We start from the raw sequence: 22,447 nt of genomic DNA, 5'->3' as shown, positions 1-22,447 counted from the left end.
ACCTCCTCTCCTGCAATTTCTAGTACACACGCACGAGCTTAGGAGAGATTTTTCAGCCGCGTCTCTCTCTTATACAGCTTGAGGTTTCGAGAAAAGAGAGTCTCGCTCGTAAGCTTCTCTCTTTACGAGCCACGGACGACCGCAAAAGTTCTCTTCTCTCTCGCCCCGGACGCGCCTGATGCGTGTGTATGCAGATGCGCGTGCGAACTTGGCTCTTTGCACGTCCTTTCTCAGATTGTAGCTCTTGCAGATTTCTTTGTTTTGGAGAAAGGGTGGAGTGTATATCTGACGCTGGCTGTTCTGTATGTACGTTTCGGTACACCGCGTGTCTGTGTCTTTGGAATAGCGTAAGGGATTTTTATAAATTTTGATAATATGGTTGAAATAAAAAAGGGTTTAAAGAGTATAGAATGCAAGCATTATTTCATATACATATTGTCGTTTATTATTCTGCTGACCATTCACAAAAATACTGAAGTAACAATCGGCCGGGTTACGCGTCCCAGATCCAAAGTAGCTCATCGTCGATCATTCGATGCAACGAGCTGGACATAAATATATATTTAATATACGCCATTTATATATTAATATTTACTTTATAGTACACCCACACGTACACATATACTTTCCCGCCTTTTGAATACTCTTCAAATAACAAAAATCGGATGAGACCAAAATTTTTATTATTTATAATATAGACTTCAAGATGAGTGAAGAAAACATATAATAGATGAACCGACTCTTCCATAACTTCAATAGCCTTATATCGCATTTTCAAAACTAATATCAGTTAATACAACTTTGTTTGATTTTAAAAAGTAAATTAAAAAATTATTGCAAGGCATATCGGGATTGTGTTGTATTTCAAGTTGTTAAAATAAAATCTATCATTTTTAAACAAGATTTTACATAGTTTAGTTTTTATTTTTTTTATTTTATTTAATTATATTTTGTTTTGCATTATTAAAATCACTTATACAAAAGAGTTACATACTTTTTCGTTAAATTGATTCATGCACGAAAAGTTTCAGAACCACGCATTGATTTAGTATATTTTTCTTTTAAAGCATTAAATACAAACTTTTATGATAATTCAATAAAAAATGCCTTTCGCGATCATTTTATAAAAAATGGAGTACAAAGCTTTTATTTAAAAATGATAGATTATCGTGATCTTATAGTCAATAATTAAATTAATATTCAATTCCAAATATATCCCAATGACGTTTTGACCATACGATACATTTCGTAATGCGTTAGCGGTTCTTACCTTAGATTTATATAAGTTATACAACGCAAACGGAGATGAGTACAATAACGACGAAACGATCATTTGAAAATTTGTTATAATTATATATATATTTGTTTGCCTTATTTATTATATACTACGCAGTTTAGTCTTGGAATTTTCAGGAAACCCATCTGGGCCCTGCCTTTCGAAGCACCAGTTCTCGATTTTACTTTGAAAAAAAATAATGTAACGAACTTTATGCAATAATGTAATACTTTTTCTTTGTTCGAGTCGAGCCAGTCGCATTGTTCGTCTATTTTCTGCTTCATTTTCTACCACAGCCGTATATTGTGCATCCGAGCAACATAAGGGAAAAGACGAACTAACTATACAATACTCAATAATCGGATAATTTATAATTAATTTACATGCATTAGCGAAAAGTTCAATTTTTAATATATAGTAATGGTAATTTGGTTCCTATCTACTTCTTACTTGTTTTTAAAATAATCATTCATAAAATATATTTCATTTTCTGCGTATTCATATAGTATAACAAGCTATACATACAGAGTTAATCAATTAAAAGTATGACACTTCGATTTCTCTGTAGTCATTTTTTTTTTCATAAATTTTCTTCGATGCAGCAAACAAGATATAGAGATTTGGTTTTGTTTTGATATTCGGTTTATTCTAGCTACTATAAATAATTATAGATAAATATACATTCCCATTAATTATAACAGTAGTCATGGAATTGAATTATACAGATAAGAAATTATAATATGATCAGTCGTAAAAAATAAGTTAGGCAGAATTTAATAATTGGATAATAATGTATAATATAATATCTGGAACATATCCATGCGATATATCATATTAATTATATTGTATGTTTAGGATTTATAATTATTTAAATAATAAGCCGTCTTTAAGGTACATTTCTTGAGTAAGTTAGAATTAAGTTACAAATTTGTTTCGCCAGAGGAGGCAGAGTTTTAACATCGATGAATCAGTCATTATCTTCAGTGTGTTATACTGAATAACACATTTGAAAATCCGCGTATTTAAAGAATCATGTCATTTTTTACATTTACTCTTCATTTTCTTACAAAAATTATGCGATCTTGAAGTGCAAAACTCAAAATAAATACGAACCTATCTCTTCGATACATCAATCATTATAATACAGTGACTAAAATCATAGAAGTTTAATATCCTCAGAAAATCATTGAACAACCACTACTCTGCAACTCATCGAAATTAAAAGAACGTATAAACGACTCAAAAATCATATCTTCAAAACTTTCTGCAGCCATAAGTCGACAAGCTCCCTTTATCGAGAGCCTCTTCGTACTTATACAGCTACTTAGCAGTAGCCAGTCCATATATCTGGGCGATACGATGAAACAGAGCCGACAATCGTTGCTTGAGGATCGGCTCGTACGCGTGTCGCGTCAAGATCCGAATACCGCCCACCAGAACCGGAAGCAGCGGCGCCAATCGCTCGTCCTGTAAGCAACGTCGGAGACACTTTTATTTCGTGTGTGTGTGTGTGCGTCGCTCGTTTCTTTTTCGGGGCGAAATTATCGGTAATCGATCTTGGGGAAAAAAGAGAGGAGGAACCGAGCCGAGGAGCCGAGATAGGGAGCGTGTTGCGGTTCCCCTCTTTTTTCCGGAATCGTGTCGCGTGGAGAGAGAACTACTTTTTTTCTGTTTTTTTTCGAAGTTGTAGCTACTCAAGGACGAGGTGGTCGGCGAGATTACCGCTGGCTTTATTGTTTTCTTACCTTTCGGGGTATTAGTTTATGACTCAGGCAAGGTCGATTTAATTAACTGCGCTTATTTTTTCACCGTTGCCAATTTAGAAAAACCGCACGGAGAAACTTGTGCCGAGCGAATTTTCGTTACTCACCGTAAGCGCCAGCGCGTACTCGAGCGACGCAGCGATCGTCTCGGCCCAGACCCTTCTGCGGATCTCGCTGTCCTTATTAGCCTCTTTTCCGATCAATCCGTCGTCGTCGATACTGGTCATACACCTGTTCGCAATCAGCATTTTCTCCTGCTCGTCTTGGAGGAAGGGATTCGTTCGGAAGCCCCGTTTGCTGCGCTCGTACTCCTCGAGAAGCTCCTCGACGTTGCCAAGGGGTTGATACGTCGATTCTGGTCCCTCGGACTCGTGAAAGGTGGTGGCGATCGCGGAATGTTGACGTGGAGGGAAGCGAGAGTCGCGGGTTTTGCGAAGTTCCGTCATGGATTTCGAGCGGAAGTAGAGGCTCTGTTTGTCGTTGGCAGTGAGGTCGCCTTTTTGGATGAACTTTAGATTGTATCTGGAAGGAAAAAGAGATTGCTGTTTGGCTTTTTACGTCATCGTTCGTGATTTATCAGTACTAGCAGGTTATCTACGCTATCTCTGTAGCTTGATTGATCAGCGGCGTACTCTACTACCTATTTATATTGCAATGACTACAGTGATGGAATCGAATGATTTTTACTGTTTGAAAATGTTCTAATGTCACTTTGACTGAATTATCGTCTATACCTATACTGTATCTGAATTGCTATGCGTGAATGACATTCCACATTTATTAGTTAAAATAAAATAAAAAAACAACTGACCTTCTCGACAGCAGACAGTCGTCGCTCTTCCTCATCATCTTCTTGGAGTCCTCCGCATCCTCTTCTTTATCAGCGACCTCCTCCCTATCCAGCTTGTGAAAATCTGGGGTGTATGCCTTGAGATCCCTGAAAGTGCTTTTGGGCCTGCATATCCTCTTCTCGTCCAACAACTCGGGAGTATCGGTAACGAAGTCGTTAGCCGATTCCACAAGGTCCTCGCTCGTCGCACCTCCCGACCTGTCCAGATACGCCGTCCTCGAGTTGCTGGAGCCCAGTCTTGATACCGGTCTGGAATCGTCCGTCTCAGGTTCGGACTGTGGTCCCGAATCGGTTGAGTAATCGGCAGCCAGATCGGAAAGACGGAAAGGCCGCACGTCTTCGTCGTCTTCGATGACGTTAACTCCGAGGTCCTTCAACGCACTTTCGTCAAAGTTCGCCACGCCGTCGTCCTCTTGGTAGTCGTCCTCGGAATTCGGTGTGGCGCTGTAGACCACTCGGTTGTTCTCGTTGATGGGCTCATCGGCTGCTCGAATTATAATCGTTTTAATTTTATTTTACTTATCAAAAATATTGACAGCGAAAAAGTAAACCATTGTTTTTGTGTTTTGCAAAGAACACCTGCATTTTCTTATCTGTTATACGAAAGCATAAAAAGTATCCGTTTCCACGAATCGTTCCAAGATTATCACAAATCGTGCTGCAGTATTCGCGCATTGTAGACCTTTATTATCGGTATACAATATTAATTATAAAAATTTATTATTTTTTGCTCAATTAAATTAGCCCACCGCTATTTAAATCGATATAAAAATATACGAGAATAATCTTGATCGTCAAAATTTATCAGTCTTAACCTTCGGATGATACGCTTATATTTAATATATAAAATAAGTGATACTGATTCGTAAAAGCAAAATGTGAGATTGATTCATATAAATCAAAATAAAAACTCACCAACGACCTCCGTATACTCGTCAGGCTGCGATACCAGCAAGAAAAACTTCCTGTCAGCGATTGAATCCACCGTAGTATACCTCCCATCCCTGTCCAACGCAATGTCGACATAAGTCCCACACAGCTCGTCAAACGTCGTCTGCAGGAGGTTCAGGTACTTTATTAGGTTGCGATACTTGCTATCGGCTCGACCTTCGCTGCTGAGAATCTGCCTCATGGAGTCAAGGTTGACGTTACCAAGGGCCAACTCTTTCAGACAAAGCTCGAATAAGGTGAACATCTTGATGGTCCAGGCGGTACTGGCCTGATGGTACAGGTTGGCTGGACGTTGGAGGTTGGCGACTTTTTGGAGGAGGAACTTGAGACCTGGTCGGGAATCGAATTTTAGGGCAGCTGCGTAGGAGAGGTCGAGGGCCGAGAGGAAGGTGTCCATGTGACGGGGTTCCAAGTGGCTCAGGAAGCCGATAGGAGATTGGGTCTTGGGCGAGGAGACCGAGGGACTCATCAAAATGTTGGAGAGACTGTAACAAACGATAAAATGGTTTTGGTTTAGTTAAATGGAATATTTCGATGATCAATGTTTTGAAATAAAATTGTGAAACAAAGATTATTATAGGTTGTGTAACTAATTAAAATCTTTCCGTTTTACGAATACACGCATATTATATAGTTAATCAATAATCGGCATTCGGTGTTAGAGTTATTTTATTATCAGTGACACGCGCCAATGTTCAATTATCGGCACCTGCAAACACTTGAGATCAGGCTTTATGTGTCTTTTGATTGAAGTATAAGATTCCTCGATAACAAACTAATTTCTTTAACTTTAAATATTTAAAATTAAAATACAGTTCAGCTAGCATAACTAATTCTATACCGATTAATCACCAAAATTCCTCTACTGCAGACTGATATTAATAATTTCAGACGAGGGGAATAATATCATCGTTATCTATCTCGATTCGCAATATTCGCACACTGTAACCCGATCAAATCAAACGAAACTACCGATAAAATCTCAACTTTCCGCACGTAGTGCGAAAAGAAATATCCGCAGAAAGTCACTTGCTTTCAGCCAACAATCTGACAGCTACAACAATGTAAAAAATCTCTGATCGTTCGATGAATTAAATGATCGTATCTGGCCTGATATACCTCACGCCAAGATAATTCCAGCGCCGTATATAATGATTCCTCTTGCGACCGAGCAACGGATAGTTCAGTGTTTCTCCGAAGCGAGATGACGAGTTTGTGGATTTTCGTAAACGCGATCGCGCTGCTCGCGGCGAGTGTCGTCTCCGCGAAGGTGGCCCCGGAAGTGCTGGATGTTTTGAACGAGGAATTGCAAGATCTCGACTTTCCGGAAGCGCTTAATTTGACGAGTTCTGATTTGGTTCTGAGAGATGAACATCCGCACGCGAATATGAATGTCGTGAGTAATAGGTTTAGTCACCTGAGTGATGTTTCGAAAGTATAGCGGAAACGTGTGTTCAATAAGTTATTTTAAATTAATTGTAGCAGTGAATCGGATTTTATTTAAAAATAGATTATGTTTTCAATCGATCATTGAATCAAGACATGTGATAATCTTTTAGCCGGAGATCGTAGCTTACTATGAATACAAAGTGGAAAAACACACGATTCGAACGACCGATGGCTACATTCTCGGACTCCACAGAATTGCGGGAAACAAGACTCATCCGAAGCCAGATGGAAAACCAGCTGTGTTCCTAATGCATGGACTTCTTTGCAGTTCGATGGATTGGGTCGTCGCTGGTCCTGGAAGGGGTCTAGGTAATTGCATAATGTTTTCAATATTCATCGTCGCGTAATATGATCATCGCGATCCGATAACCAATTTATTTTTCAAACAGGTTTTATTCTGTCGGATGCCGGTTACGATGTTTGGATGGGAAACGCCAGGGGTAACAAATACTCTCGCAGACATGCTGAACTGACGACCGATGGCGCAGAGTACTGGGACTTCAGGTTGATTTTCTATTATATTGCTTTACTTAGAAAAATTCAGTATTGAGGATTAAAAAACACTTCGATTCGTACTGCAGTTGGCATGAAATCGGCACGAAGGACTTGCCAGTAACGATCGACTACATTCTGAAGAGAACCGGGCACAAGAAGGTCGCTTACATCGGTCACAGTCAAGGAAGTACCGCATTTACGGTGATGCTGAGCGAACACCCCGAATACAACGAAAAGGTCACTTCCATGTATTCGCTTGCTCCGATTTCTTACTTGTCCCACATGACCAGTCCGGTGTTCAAGACTCTTGCGCGACTTATGCCTGTCATAGACGTGAGTATAGATTTTTTAGTTTTTAGCCTTAATGTAGAATATAAATAATCAGCGAAACGTTACAATTTTATGTAGATTGTCCTGGGTCTCATTGGCAAACACGAGATCGACCCTACGAGTGAGTTCTTTAAGAAATTCGCCGGAATCTTTTGTAAGGACGGTAGCATCACAAACCCGGTTTGCACTAATGTTATTTTTCTGATATGCGGCTACAGTGAAGAATTATTGGACAAGGTAATTTACAACAATTACTGAGATATAAAATAAGTGAACTTTCGTTGATTTTAATCTTGTTGATGATTCTTTTTGCAGGAATTGCTACCAGCAATTCTGGCTCACACTCCAGCTGGATCAAGTACCAAGCAGTTCACTCACTTTGCTCAACTAGTGAATTCAGGTAACAGTCCTAAGCCAAATCTTTACTGCCTAATGCTACCAAAGCATATTATCATGGGATATATATCTGCTCACAGGACACTTCCGTCAATTCGATCACGGCTGGTGGGGTAATTTCAAGAAATATTCGAGATTCACTCCCCCCTCGTACAAATTCGAAAACGTGAAAGTTCCCGTGGCCCTTCATTACGCCGTCAATGATTGGCTCTCTCATCCCAAGGTATATGTGCCAACTATATAGAATTATGCTTCAACTTAGTGGAAAAAAACTTTATATATTTTTTATCTATTTTCAAGGACGTGGAGAAGATTTACTCAAAGCTGCCAAATCCGATCGGAAAGTTCCGGGTTCCTCACGAAAAATTCAATCACCTGGACTTTGTATGGGCGAAGGGTGTGAAAACTCTGCTCTACGACAAAGTTCTAAGCTTATTGGCACGATACCATCGCGATTATTGAGTGTTTAATCAGTATTTAATATAGCTATAATTTAGATAATAATGAAACTAGTCGACGATGCTTTAGCAACAAGTCATTTAATATTAATTTTACTCTATTAAAATATGTACGCCTATATAACAATGTTAGTATTAATTTACTAGAATAAAACAAAAATTCAACCAAAACTGCATTTTTATAAAATACTCGTTAAAAACCGTCATCCTACCTCGGCACAGGAGTCTCAGTTCCCTGTAGAAGTACACTGGCGATGCAGTGGAGCAGCATCTGATGCACGATCAGACCGACGACCAGAGCTCTCATTTGCACGCGGACAATGTAGAGCTCGGGATTGAGGGTCGAGGCCACCGAAGGTGGATAAAGTAGGAAGACGTAGGATTTCTCGTCCGGAGGCTCCGTTGCTTCCTCTAACCGCTGCTCCTCCAGTAGAAACACCTGCGAACACGTTGAGGATATTTTATGGTTGGCTGAATTAAGAGTTTTTTGTTTAATTATTTGGAATTTTTTAATTTTTTATCAAAGCTGATTTTTATCATGGCTTTAAAAAATGATGAGGAAAATAATGCTTTCATTATTGAAAATTGAGTATTTGTAATAAGATATAGTGGGACTCGTTGATTTAGCATGCATGATATTTAAATTATATCTTACTAATAATACGAGTTTTTCAAAAGTGCAAGCAACGGCATTATTTTTCTCGATTTGCGAATAATTAGATTGTTAGTTTAATTGATATTTGAATACCTGTAAAAGTTATTATTATTATTCTATAAATACAACAATAAAGCACATTTATATAGGTACACATATTATACAATAAATATATTATTACAAATCTATACATTCTACCTAATATGACGATTTACAGGTGCTCAAATGTGTTCAAGGCTTCTGCGGGAAATCGACTACAGCGATAATATAAGAGGCTCGCTTATAATTTACTCTAATATATGTTTCGACAGAATCACAAACTATATAGCTGTAAAATAAAACGTACATTGTCACAATCAACAAAAGTATATGCAGCAGAATTACTCTTGGGGGTATTCTAAGGTCTATGGTAGAATATCACATAAGTGTGTGTAAAAAACGTGAAGCTTTTTTTAATATATTGCAGAAGGTGACGAAGGTAGAAAAATATATACATTACAGAAAAAGAAAGAACACTAAGGAAGACTGTGATTTTGGCGTGTAATAGTGTCGCTTCGGTCAACATATTGGAGTAATGTGTGCGTTCTACTGGTCAAAGCTGCATATTATTATGTAGTTTTCTCTCATTATTCGTCTATAATAATTCATATTTCTAAAATATATGTAATACAGAGCTGTCGTACACAATCATCAGGTACAAAACAATACATATCATTTTGACTTTACATAATCGTGTAAGAGTGAGAGGAAACATTCTAAAGCCATGGACCCAAGCCATGGATTTTATAATTAGCAGTGTGATTCGCGAGAGGCTATAATAATTATAATAATATTGTGCCGCGAGCTTTTGCGCAATGATTCTCTGAGGCGATCTAATTTCCGACGAGGCCCTTTACATACGTTCTGCCGTGTGGAAGAATATGTACAAATATTGTAATATAAAATTTAGGAAACCTTATGTTTCCTCATCCTGCAGATTTTAATTTACATGAAGAAGAAAGTTGTATAGTAAGACATCATAGTATTGTGTTACACACGAATTGAGAAGTAATTAATATTGATAATTTTTTGTTGTTTTCAAACGAATGTTAATTTATTATTGCTTCTATTCTAATTTACTAAGGAAAAAATGGGAACAAGAATTAAAACTAGACTGAAAGGACCCTGTCGACTATCTCTGTGCCTTCTACTAGCAGATGCAGTAGTGATGGGACATTCTGAATGATGTAAGAAAACTCAAAGATTGAACAGATTGAAACTCAAAGTAATCAAATAAACATAATATAATTGTTGAATTTTTAAATCCTTTTTAACACGAAGATAATTTTGTACAGATAGTATTGTTAATTCATGTCACAAATGTATAACATTTTTTGTGAACAAGTCAATATGAAAAGTAGATCATCATTATTCATGACAGTTAAAATTGTAGGACACATTATCTAATTGTTGTTACAAAAGGGATGACTTCATGCATCACAAAGCCCATGCGGACTATAATTATTATTAGAATAAAATGCAGGAAGTAGACTTCAATTTGGGTGTGAAACGTAAGTTTAAAAGATATTTACAAGTATTTAAGGATATTGTATAAAGATGATAATGGTACCAGAAGCTCATCCAAAATCTGTACAAAACCTCTTCAAGCGTCACCAACAAAGGTTGATTATCACAAAAGAAAACAACAACAACCAACAGAAAAAACGTAACACTGGGACACAATGGATAATTTATATCAGGAATCAACAAACACAGCAGGAGTTGGAAATATTATAATAACAAGACGAGGTACGTGGATACAGAAAAAAAAGAACTGCGCAGATGTATGAGCATTATCATGAGATAATCAAGATAAACTGATGAAGAATAGAATCAATATATAATAATCGCACATCATCATTTGCAAAAACTTGGTTGTTAAAATCCATGACGAGAGTTACCGTGGACGTTGGCTAGAGCCAATGGGGAGTAGTAGCGGCCGAGTTATTAGAAGCCGGCGCAGTAGAAGTAGTAGTAGTAGTAATGTTAGTGTAATCGGGGGGTGTTGTCGTAGTGTGCTGATGCCGAGAACCGATCACGGGATAGGAGGTAGTAGTTGTTGTTGTTGTTGTTGTAGTAGTGTGCTGGTCGAGCAGTGTTGTCTCGATGGTCAAGGAGTCCTGGTAAGGCGTCATTCGAAGAGTCGAGGCGCTCTGCCTCTTGATAGCAGTCAATACCTCTCGCAGCTGGCTCACCTGGGAGTTCACACAGTAGGCAACGAGTCACGTCACGCATGCATTTGTTTTCTTATACAGATGAGGTGTGGGAGGGTCGCGATTTCCTTTCATTAAATTATGGCTTTTTATCAATCGCTGCAGCGCTTTCGGTTCATCTTATCGGCGCACGTTTTATAAGCATGATATGATTGTTTTAAAACAGTTTGATATCTTTTCTTTATTATAGAGAGCAAAGCGTAATAGAACAGAAGAGAGATTTGTTTGCGATCGTGAATGAATTTCGCTCGGAAGGTGTAATTCTTCTTTGCGAACGAAACGTCTACTTTATATACGACTATACCATTCGTATGTAGGCTATATACTTTAAATCCGTCACAATGTATATTTTAAAAGTTGAATTGCGGAGGGGAGGCTCCGAGTAGCGGTCTATCATCTCCCTCTGCGGTTTACTATATACCTATAGTCGCGGATGACCAGTCGAGACTTTTAACTCGTATAACTTTGTAATTTTATATCGGAGACAAGTTTCGTGAAAATCTGGAATTATAGTTCGAACTGTAATTATTTGAATTTGGAACGAAAATCATTCATCAATCGTGTATTTTTTCTTTAACACCTCTCGTTATACACCGAATAATACTATATAAGATTCAAAAATATGTAATGTAACAATAGTAGTAAAAATGAATAGCAAACAATACCTGCGATGTAATTATATAGAAACTTTAACCGCTCTTACACTTCTACACACAGATATGCCCAAACCATATACTTACATTTAAATATCCAGTAGCTACAAAAAGCTCGCGCTCAACAACCTCGACAGTTATGACGAATATAGTATAAAATATACCAAGCGATAGACAGTAATAAGTTTATAATGTATATATGACAACAACAGGTATACATACGATGAATATAGAGGGGGTTCGCCAAAGCCAAATGTATTGTTTAATAGTAAGATAAAATAAAAAAATAATAAGTTAGGGAGTTTAAAGCGCAGTGGTACCTGAGCGGCGAGTTGTCGAAGTCTCTCGGTCTCCTCGGGTGTAGCGTCGCGTCTCGCGGCCACCTTGACCTGAGCCGCGTCGCCGTAGAAGGACTCGGAACGCGGAGAGAACGCCATCGTCAGCTGGTGCAGCTCCTGCAGCGAATTCGAACAGGCCCGGTGACAGGCCACTCCGCAAACCTCCCACTGCTCGGATGTGAGGTTTGGACCACTGCTCACCAGTACGTGCCTGCGTGTTTTGGTGGTATTTTTTTTTTTTTTTGCTTTTGAGGTATGAGGAAGATTGAGGTGTCTATGCACTATGATAGTGTAAGTAGGTAAAGGGCGGGCCTGGTCAGACTACGAGTCGACTAATTTTCTCTCACAGAAAAAATATTTCTCAAAAACGATAAACTCTCGCTCAAAGTATATAAAAGCCCAAAGATCCAATCACCTTGTCGACAAGGCTCAGCATACGCAAGCGCTCCTCTACATCTAGAGTTTCAATCCTCTCTCTCTCTCTCTCTCTCTCCCTCTCTCTCTCTCTCTCTCTCTCCCTCTCTCTCTCTCTCTCCCTCTCTCTCTCTCTCTCTCTCTCTCTCTCTCTCTATTGACTTTTTTTTAATTCTCTCGCTTGCCTGTGCGACGCCGGATAAAGATCCTGAATGACCGGCTATAACGCGATCCCCTCATCGTTATCGATAGATATCGCGCGCAAGCACGCGGAGGACCTGTGCCGTAGTTTTTAAGGATCGACGCTTCGAGAAAGAGAGAAGGATGCCGCTATGTTTCTCCGCGCGTACATCGATACCCTGCCGAGATTGAGTTACCGGGATCGATTCGATACTTGTGCGAGTGCAGCCCGCGCAGAGAGAGAGAGAGAGAGAGAGAGAGAGAGAGAGGGAGAGAGAGAGAGAGAGGGAGAGAGAGAGAGAGAGGCCCGCGGAAAAAAGCGTATAGTGTGTCTGTAGAAGTCGGGAAGGGGCGGAAAATTGGATATAAATATTGTATGTAAACAATGAAATTGATGATGAGTGTGAAAATTTTGAGTTTGATTTTGAACTTTAAGTAGATTCCAATTTATCATTGGCTTGTAATAATGAATTTTCTTAGCAAAAACCAATTTTTTCACTCTTTCTCTCTATAAGGAAATGCAAAACAGTATAATAACATGTAACGAAAAACTATAATTAATAAAGTTTAAGAAACGTTTTCCTCTATACTCAAACTTTTCCTCGTCAGAACTCCTGTCACTTCTAAAATCATCATCCGAGCTCCCGCCTCTATATCTACGCTCACCGACCAAAAACCGCAAAACCCTGCAGCATTTCCCAAATAAAAGCAGCACACACATAGGCTATTTTTCCAACGGGCGAGTCTCTAATAACCATGAGAACGAGTTCCCGTAAAAATCCAGCTGACTTGAATGAACTAGAGTAAAAGCGAGCTATACGTGTATAGCGCGTGCGAGAGAAACGCGGGCCGATCCGCGAGAAGACATCACACACACATGCGGAGTACTATGAGGTATAGATTGTGCGCTGGTGTCGAGTGTCGGTGGCCGGCGAGCTGTCAAGCATCGTTATTATATCGCCTTCCATTGCACGGCTCGAAGGAGCCGCGGCTCGTGCCCCCTTTTTTCCGAGCCGTATACGTCCAACGAATTCCGCTTGCGCAACGAGAAGAGTAGCTGTGCCATGAGAGAGATAGATTTGCCGTTCGAACGGCGTTAGTCATCGATACACACACACACACACACACGCGCGCGCGCGACGGGATTGAGCTGTGTACGGTGTGCTTAGGTGGACTTTATGTACTTTTTTCGTTTGGAGTAGTGATATGAGAGATGAGGAGGATATGCTGTCGAGGTGAAATTGATCGGTACGAACGGTATCGGTATGTGCTAATGGAGGGGGCTTTGAATTTTAAATTGGAAAATATTGTTTATACCTGATGCAAGCGCAGCCAAGCCGAGCGATGCTCTCCGTCGGTTGAACGACACACTCTGCCATCACCAGGAAAAGCTGCTTCAACATCAAAGTTGTCGCCGATACATAAGCTTCGTTCCTCTTAACGTCTGGTCCTGCGATAAAAAAAATGTATTTAAAATAATATTTTATATGCTATATGATTATGAATGATACTATCGTTAGACATACCTTGCAAACAAACGATGAAATCAACGACCAAGTCAGTGGTGAGCCCGCAGCACTGCTTGAAATTTGGGGCAAAGTTGTCCCATCCCCTGTAAATCTTCGAAGTCTTTCTCAGCCAGTTCTGGACCATAGGTAGCAGTAAGTGATTGACGCAGTACAATCCGAATAGTGGACCGGGTGTGTTCAAAGTGTTCCTCAGCAGATGGAACAGTGTCTCCAAAGTGTGCGGTTGGTACCTCTTGGGACATATCATGGTCGCGCTCGCTAAGCCTTCGATCAGTAGATACCAAACCCTGGAAATGAAAGTACATCGTCAAAAATTCTGTTAACGTAAATTTTTTTATATCAGAAAAATACTAATAATAAGGCACCTGAGTATTCCACTCGGACGATCCATGCTCTGCAAACTGACAGCCTTTGTGTCTTGCGAGGTTGACAGCAGTTCGTACGAGACTTCCGGCACGACGTCGTGCAAAAATTCGGTCTTCCTATCGAATCTCGCAACTTCGAGATTAGGTATAATCGGGTCAACGTACTGAGGCAAACTAGACATCTGGATCCTCTGAGCCGAGTGAAAGATCGGACAGGCAGGCATACGATACATGGAAGCTAGAATGTCGCTGCAGCTCACCAAGTACTTGAGACTCTCCAGACACAGCCTCATCCTGCGGCCGTCGACGTCGTTCGCTTGTTCCTTTTTTAAAATTGAAATATTAGTTCCTCAAAATTTAATAAGGAGTTGTTATAAAATATATTATGCCGATACTCACAGCTTCAGCCTGAGGCGTCTCAGGTTCACCGATACCCCCGCGCACGTGTCTCAAGAGACAGAGGATACAGTCGAGGGCGGCGTTGGCGAAAACCAGAGTGTTGTCGGTGCTGAGAAAAACGCGGAAGACCTCGAGCAGCGGAGCCGACTCGACGCTCTCGGCGTTACCGACCGAGGCGACCTTCAGCGCGCCGAATAAGGGGCGCCAGCCCGAACGGATCTCTGTGCGGTTCGTCTCGACGAACTCGCAGATGCAGCTAACGATCTGTAATGTTTCAGTAATTGGAAGAATAATGTTTTAATTTTTGAACTGTTTGGATGGATTTTAAATAGAATTTATGTTTATCTTAAAAATTAAGGGGCTTCACTGAAACTGTTTTATCGATCGTTCAGTAAATTTTGTTTACTAATAAATGCGGTTATTTAGTCTAACATTGATAAAGCATGCAGTTCCGAAGATATTATAAAAAAATTGGGAACCCCCTTGTTGAAATTTTATTATAAAATATGAAATACTTTAACTTGAAAACGTAGACTTAAAAATAATAATCATAACAAAAGTTTATACCTGATCCTGGACGTCGCTGTCGCAGAGTTCGAGGCACAGGAGGTTCTCGAAGGGCTTGAAGAGCGCCTCGTTAAAGTGAAAATGGGGCAGCTCGAGCTGATCGTTGAGCAGTGCGGCCATCGAGTCGTGGATACACGCCACCGCCTTTTTCGAAATGCCGCGATCCTTGTGGCAAGCCGCCTCCATGAAATGTGGCCCCAGTATGCTCCAGACCCTCATTATGTGGATCAACGGTCGACCGCTTTTCACGCACTTCAGCATTACCTGCCAATTTTCGTTTTTACACATTATACACACACACACACACACGCCGTGGTTATTTTACAGCTACTTTCGGTTCCAACGACATTTTCGAAGGAACAACAACTCCGATTTTTAATTTCAATTACAGAAACGTTTATAGTTCGATACGAGAAATACCGATAATATTTATAGAGAAGAAAAAAAATCTCACCTCGCCAAGCCTCGAGAGTAACAGTACATTAAGCTCCTCCTCGCGCGGCTTGCTCCTTCGCCACCAGATCTTGCGGTTCTCCTGCGAGCCGCCGGTGCTCTTGAACAGCTGATCTTTGCTGGCGCGGCACAGCGCCTGCAAAAACGAGCACAACGCACGCAAATTCAGCTTCAGCGCCGCGTCTTCGAACAGCCGGTCGACCTGTTGCGACAATACGCAGACGATCTTCGCGGCGTAATCGGCCGGAAGGATGCCGTTGAACTGGTTGTCCGCGTTCGATTCCAGGATTATCTCGGGGATCGTTTCCGTCGCTGTGCTTTGGGTATAAGGCGTTTGCAGGAAGCTGTAGACGTCAACGCTGGAAGGAACGAATGGATGGTTCGCATTTTTGGTTTTGGATGACGATTTTTTATAGTTTTAATTTTAAGTGTAATGGTCACCACGTGTCGTCATCGTCGTCAACGATATTGAAGCTAAGCCGAAGCCTGTCTTGGTTCGACTTGCAGTCGCTGTTCGAATGCGCCGGTTCCTTCTTTTCCTTCTTCGCAGCCTTCGGAAAAGCCAGATTCTGATTCTTACCGAAGAAGTCGTGCTCCAGCTTGCTCACGTACAGACAGCACCTTAATGTAAAAAAATATCTTTTTTATAAAACGAAGAACAATTTTTTAAATTACACGATTTTACGAGCGACGCTTACGTGAAAACGTGCGGCCAGCAGTCGCTTCCGTGACTGCCCAGTTCCAAGCCCCTCGCCAGCAGTACTTCCATGCTTAGTGCGTGCGACGTGTGCAGATTTGTGGCCTTGTTTTGAAGCTTCAGCCGGAGAACGTCTTTTGTGCGCCTCAGCTTCGAGATTGACTGCTCGGAACAGGCGGCTTTGGCCAGCAGTGCGAAGATTGCACCGCAACGATTTTGCAGACCTGTTTGATCATTAAAAAGCACATTAAAAATTTTAAGTATTGTAGTGATTAAAAATTAACATTTACGTAGATTTTGAATGGAGGCTGATGAGTAATTAAAATTAAAATTAGATTATAATGAATATAGATTATAAGGACAATAAAAGTGTATGTTTAAAACAAATAAAAAGCTAAACGAACTATATACTGAATTTAGCAATGATTTTATATAAATCATTTACCTAAAACATTACTGAGCGTCGCAGCCTTATGCAGTCCCTCCAGAGCCAAAACGATGGTATCCTTGATTCCCCTCCTCCCGTCGTCCTTCCCTAGAATCCCCTTCCCCGTCTCGTCCTTGCAAGGATTCAGTCCGGTAGACAGCACAGCTACCATACTATCCCAACAGCAGGTCAATACCCTCCTGGAGAGCTTAGCCCCAGCTTCAGCCTCCGGTGTGGGTTCGCTTCGTGAAAGCTGAGCTTTCTCCAGTCTCAAGTAGTCCGAGAGTAACTGACCACCAGGATGGCTACCTACGATACCGTCAACGTCTATCAAGACGTTGACCAGCGCGTTGTGTTCGCTCGAGGTTGGATTATAGCCGCATTTTTCCAAGAGGTTGCAAGCTAGGATCTGCTGGTAAAGCTCCGAGAGCCAAGTGGCGGACAGATAGACCAGGACGCCTGAACCGTGAACCTCTTCTACGAATTGCTCCTGTGGAAGTTGCAACAATTGTAATTTGAATAATAAAATGTCCGTAATATACAATAGCTTTTGTGTAAGAGACTGACCTCGTTCATCGGCACCTGGCGACTCTCGTCCTCGTAGTAATTCATTCGGATCAGCTTGAGATTCAGCAGAAGAGCCGCGTAGGTTGCCAGGTATATCCCGTCGGCGTTCATAATCGTGATCAGAGCGCAGTTATCGGCGTGCGATTCCTTTTGATCCTGGAGCCTCTGCTGCGCCGCGAAGACGCCTAGAAAGTAAATCGTTTCTAAAGGGAGCATTTCAATGGACAGTTTTGTCGCGACTATACACTAAACACTTATATAAGTAAAAATTTTTACGAAAAAAATATACATAACTATCCTTATTTAAATGTCAAAAATAAGCAACCTTGACAGTAATCCGAAGCGAAATTCTGCAGAGCCTCGTCCACCTCGATGTTGCTCCTCAATCCAAGGACGGTAGGCACGAGGTCCTGTCGCAAGGTTTTAACGAACTTCCTCGCGTTGTGCCTCTCGACGTCGACATTACACTCCTCGGCGAATTGGCGGCCGACGTGCAAGCACTTTGGCAATTTTTCTAGTCGAAGTCTCTCCCGCTCATTCGCCAAGGCGTAATCGGTATCCTCGAGGAGGCTGTTGTTGTCCTCGGCTGCGTCGTCGGCTGACTCGTTCGGTGGACCTTCGGTGTCCGTCGAGTCGCCGTCTTCCGACGGACCGTGACCCGAGGAGTCGGAGTCGGAGACGTTGCTTTTCTTCATGAGTTCTAGTTGCTCTCTGTGAGATAATTTTTATTTGATGTGACTTTATCATTATACACTTCAATTTCATACACGAAAACCTACTATAACAATGAAAAAAGTCAATCTTCATCAGCGCTACTCCAATCAACGAAAAAAAAACGAAATAAACATCAAGGTCAAATAAAAGCTCATAGCAAACCTATAAGTCTTGGGAAGCCTCGCCATGCTTTGATAGGTGAGCGGTCCCCTATAGTCGCAGGACTCAAGATCCTCGTAGAGGCCATTGATGGTACACGTGTAATTGTGACTGATAGCCTTGCCCTCGCAAAGCTCCTGCAGCGCGGATAGCATCGCAACGACGCAGGAGACACTTGCCTGAAGCACCGATAGACCCGCGTTCGTCGACTCTTCGATCGAATCCATCGCTCTGTGGACAGAAGCGCAAGTTTTATGGGCTTTAGATTGGATTACTCTGCGGCGAGTCGGAATTAACTTGGTTAGAGGAGAGGTCGCCTGAGTTTTCATTTTACTTTCTTTGAAATAAAAACTTTTTTCTTAAGTATCGTTAGAATTATAGTCTTTGTACTACAAATTTTTCCAAATAAAAAAGTAATCCACTCACAGTCTCATGAGGGCCATATCGCTCTGCAGCTGACTGGACTTCTCCTCATCGACGAGAAGTGGCCCGGCGAAATCGACGATTCGACTGGGGCTTCGTAAAAGCTCCTTTAAAGCCTTGAGAGGCTCCAAGCGTTGCTGCGGCGGCGGATAAAGTAGCATTCGATGGAAGACTGACTCCAAAACGGGACGAAGTGGCCCGACGCAACCGACGAGCCTCACCAACTCCGTTCCAATACTTTAATAAAAATCAACATTTTTATTATTATATAATTTTATAAAAATTATTTCATATAATAAAAAATCTACTCACCTGTACACTGTCTTAGCTTGATGACTGTCAAAGCCGAGCGAGCTCGTGAGATACCCCGAGCCACGTCCAAGCTCTCCGTCCTTACCTTCTCGCGACGTAAAGCTCTTATCGACTCTTGGCGTGCCGAGAAAAGCTATCAACGCCGGACAAAACTTTTGCCAGAGAAAAGTCGTAAAGTGCGCGTTCGTGTGGATCTTCTGGGGCAGCGACGAGATCAACGTGTGCAGACACTCCAGCAGGAAGACCACCGTGTTGCCGTTTCTGGCACTGTAAACAATCGTTGATAATAAATAATCGTCGTTAAAATAAATTTAAGCACATATCGCATTCGTACGTGACTAAACGAGCTTTTTTTCTCTATTGTCTGCGAAGTTTCCAACAGTGCGCCTCAGCCTTGGAAAAAAAGCAAATAATAGATATTATAATACGTATACGCACTTTTGTGCCTCGTCGAGTTTGCAGCAGATGTATTGCAGTATCGGCAAAGCTTCGTTGAAGCAGGAAACGCCGCGCTCGCGTATGTTCTTGTTGCGCCTGGCGTTCTCGTCCATCTCTTGGCACTCTTCGTCTGTTCACGTGAGATATTAATATGAAAATCATGAAAAATTTGTTGAGTTTTTTATCGTTGCATTATAGATTTGTGTAGACTGACCGAGAAACAAACAGAACGATCTGAGTGTCTGACTGGTGGCCGCTTGAGCGGCTGTTCTGACCGCCTGATTCCCGTGTTCGAAAGCTTCGCAGCAGGTCGTCAGGATAGCGATTATCAACCGGCCGTTCATCGTCCAATACGGACAGCAGGCGACTTGCAGGAGTACCTTTTATTTAAAAAAATTCATCGAATTTTTAAATACTAAAGGAAAAAATCACGAAAAGAAGAAGTTTCGGGTGCAACGTACGCGAGGTCAACAAGGGGTTACGTAAGCGAACGTGTGTCGATCGCGTGTATGCATGTATATACTCACTTTGAGCATGTCGGTTTGGGTGTCGTCGGACTGCGATAGAATCGAGCCCATGGCGTGCAGCATCTGAGCCGGAAGCCACAGGGAATCGTCTTCCGGCTCGTACGGCGATTGAAATCTGTCGTCCCGCAGCATTTTCTGTGTAACCAATTGTGTATTATGAGGATGTATATACACTATACATATTTATACGCTGTGTTACAAAACGATCGTAAGTATTTGCGAAAGCCGCAAATTGATGTAGGATTTCCCCTACTTTGTAATTTTTCTGATTGGAAGACGTGGGAGAGCTTCAAAGTTTTTTAAATATTTGGATGGTTGTACAGAGATAGCTTATCTCTGTATGCTCCTGTGTACAACGTGTCGAGCTTTCCTCAAAAGCTTTGTATCAGCATATATATTATATGTAAATAAAACTATAACGTCGGTACACACCCAAGCCTATATTAACCGAAAATCCGCAAATTAAACGCGCCAAAATTCAAAAAGCCGTTCAAACTCACCCCATCACCGCAAAGCAACGATCTGCGACATGTCCCGTTATAATCCCTCGCGTCAAAATTTCAATATACTAAAAACGTCTCCCCGATCAAACCACAACAATAACAAAGGCCATACTCATAAAACACACTCACGTGCAGTCCGGCAAGCCCGAAGGCAACGAACTTGCTCCTCTTGGTCTCCAGCGCGAGCTGCAACGCTCGGAGGCACTTGGCTCGAAGTTCATGCGGTGGATCGCGCAGCAGTCCCTGCTGCTTGTCCAGGAAGTCTGTTTGTACAGTTCGAAGAAGAGGAAAAAAAAATTCGCAATGTGAGAGAGATCGCCGACGCATATGCGATGGAAAATACACGCTGCTCTCGCAGGGCTATTGAACTTGAGATATATATGTATGTATGTGTGCTCGCGGTCGCTCGGGTCGGCTGCGGGAAAGGCTTGAGGTCGTAATTGGGCTGGTTTGAATGAAGGAGCTTCTGCTTTGCGTGGAGATCATGTGTGGGATGTATGGACAGTACGGAGGAAGGCACGTGTTTGCGGAGATGCGGTGGACTCCGTTTTATGGCGTTACGTAAGGTTTTGGATATATATATATATATATAGGTGTGTTAGAAAAAGGGTTGAGATGCGAGACGTGCTATGCTGTCTTTGACGTTGGACGACGTGACGTATAGCGAGAATGTATGTGTATACGTATGTCGAATGTTTATTTACAGTGTATTAATGTGACAAATTTTTTTATTTAAATATTATAATTCGATTGTGTGTGTTTTTTTTAAAGAAGTATAACGCGTTTTACGAGAATAATAATTATTCATTCAGAGAATTACAATTGTGTTAAAACTAAATTGATGCAAAAACTGGCACAGAAAAAAAATATATAACGGAATCTCCAAAAGATATACGCACTGCTCCATCAGTATCAGTATTCAGCCCACATGAGAGCAAGTATACACACTATAACGCCTCCGCGCGCTCATCGCCTTTTCCGTAATAACAAAACCTTCTTCGCGATCAATACGAAAGAAAACAAGCTCATTGCTGCATTGAAACATATACATATGCAATACGCGGATAAAATATATAGACGAGAGAAATTTGAGATGCATAGCAGTGCTTTTTCTATGGCAACGGAGACGGTCCTGAAAATCCATATGTCAACGGTCGGAGATTAAAATCTCACGTATAGGAGAGTTGCGTTAGTGTGTTTGCGAGCTTTACGTGCGAAATGTAGTTATATAACTTTAAGGTAAACTGCATAGATAACAGGTGACTGATGTTTCTCCGATCTCAAAAACATATTGAAAAAAAAACGTGAATCTATATGTATGTATTACATACTTCAATAAACAAACAGCATGTTATGTTCAATACCCCAATACAGAGCTTTAAAGAAAATCCAAACTAACCTTTACGAATAGAAAAATTAAAAAACAACAACGTATATAGATAAGAAAAAGCTCTTGCGCCAACAACATCGCGAAAAAGCTCGCTTCCACGTAAGCAGCTCTCGATACACTTATCCATACTACCACGACGTATCTGCTATCCACCCTTAAACTGAGTCAAGCAAAAAAGCTCACCGCAAGCATCCTGGGCAGCTTTCTTGAGGATCTGTAGCTTGGCATTTTGCGCCTCCTTGACTATCTGCAGCAGGAGGTCCTCCATGACACGACTGCACAGCAGCAGCTGCTGCGACGCCGCCAACGACGCGACTCGCGCTCTATGTCCGCCCGCGCGATAATCAATAGCAGCCGCCGGAACATGCGCGCAAGAGAGCTGAAAGCTGCACGTGGCCGCGCGCCGTCGCTCTTAGATCTCATTCGCGACACAAGCACGACTTCCTCTTACTGTATACATAATTGCAGTTGTATAGACATTGAGTGGGTTTTTTTGATTTTGGGCATTAGAGGTGTT

At 41.4% G+C, this 22,447-nt stretch overlaps 2 protein-coding genes across 3 annotated transcripts; one reads left to right on the top strand and one right to left on the bottom strand.

The window, feature by feature from the left end:
- Positions 1–419: 419 nt before the first annotated feature.
- On the bottom strand, positions 420–22,264 carry LOC100679845 (brefeldin A-inhibited guanine nucleotide-exchange protein 3). Of its 2 annotated transcripts, none has more exons than XM_031930910.2 (25): positions 22,114–22,264; positions 20,670–20,803; positions 20,038–20,172; positions 19,725–19,890; positions 19,511–19,640; positions 19,073–19,339; positions 18,764–18,997; positions 18,341–18,568; positions 17,790–18,175; positions 17,465–17,649; positions 16,916–17,387; positions 16,472–16,694; positions 16,218–16,394; positions 15,775–16,132; positions 15,321–15,584; positions 14,754–15,017; positions 14,355–14,677; positions 13,987–14,276; positions 13,778–13,910; positions 11,849–12,077; positions 8,181–8,407; positions 4,805–5,325; positions 3,851–4,373; positions 3,147–3,561; positions 420–2,743 (listed from the first exon to the last, which is right to left on the bottom strand). In XM_031930910.2, the coding sequence occupies exons 1-25, from the start codon at positions 22,196–22,198 to the stop codon at positions 2,597–2,599; spliced, it is 6,516 nt and encodes a 2,171-aa protein (XP_031786770.1). In that variant the 5' UTR covers positions 22,199–22,264; the 3' UTR covers positions 420–2,596. The 2 variants fall into 2 exon arrangements, with proteins under 2 accessions (XP_031786770.1, XP_003424823.1); XM_003424775.5 differs by having other exon boundaries at positions 16,215–16,394; positions 22,114–22,263.
- On the top strand, positions 6,023–8,139 carry LOC100119743 (lipase 3-like). The gene is made up of 8 exons (XM_016986020.3): positions 6,023–6,236; positions 6,400–6,598; positions 6,679–6,793; positions 6,871–7,117; positions 7,193–7,351; positions 7,430–7,514; positions 7,591–7,733; positions 7,811–8,139. Exons 1-8 carry the CDS (start codon positions 6,045–6,047, stop codon positions 7,970–7,972), a joined length of 1,302 nt encoding a protein of 433 aa, XP_016841509.1. The 5' UTR covers positions 6,023–6,044; the 3' UTR covers positions 7,973–8,139.
- Positions 22,265–22,447: the final 183 nt, after the last annotated feature.

Source organism: Nasonia vitripennis, chromosome 5 (genome assembly GCF_009193385.2).
Source record: "Nasonia vitripennis strain AsymCx chromosome 5, Nvit_psr_1.1, whole genome shotgun sequence".
NCBI lineage: Eukaryota > Metazoa > Arthropoda > Insecta > Hymenoptera > Pteromalidae > Nasonia > Nasonia vitripennis.
This window is presented reverse-complemented; position numbering and strand designations above follow the sequence as displayed.

Bases quoted from the DNA above. Each gene is read 5' to 3' on its own strand.
- LOC100119743 (XM_016986020.3), top strand. From the start codon at position 6,045: ATGACGAGTTTGTGGATTTTCGTAAACGCGATCGCGCTGCTCGCGGCG. The intron at 7,352-7,429 runs GTAATTTACAAC...TTCTTTTTGCAG, and splicing joins GTGAAGAATTATTGGACAAG to GAATTGCTACCAGCAATTCT. The intron at 7,734-7,810 runs GTATATGTGCCA...TCTATTTTCAAG, and splicing joins ATTGGCTCTCTCATCCCAAG to GACGTGGAGAAGATTTACTC.
- LOC100679845 (XM_003424775.5), bottom strand. From the start codon at position 22,198: ATGGAGGACCTCCTGCTGCAGATAGTCAAGGAGGCGCAAAATGCCAAG. The intron at 19,641-19,724 runs GTCAGTCTACAC...TCACGTGAACAG, and splicing joins ATCGTTCTGTTTGTTTCTCG to ACGAAGAGTGCCAAGAGATG. The intron at 12,078-13,777 runs GTATAAACAATA...CAAAACACGCAG, and splicing joins CTTGGCTGCGCTTGCATCAG to GCACGTACTGGTGAGCAGTG.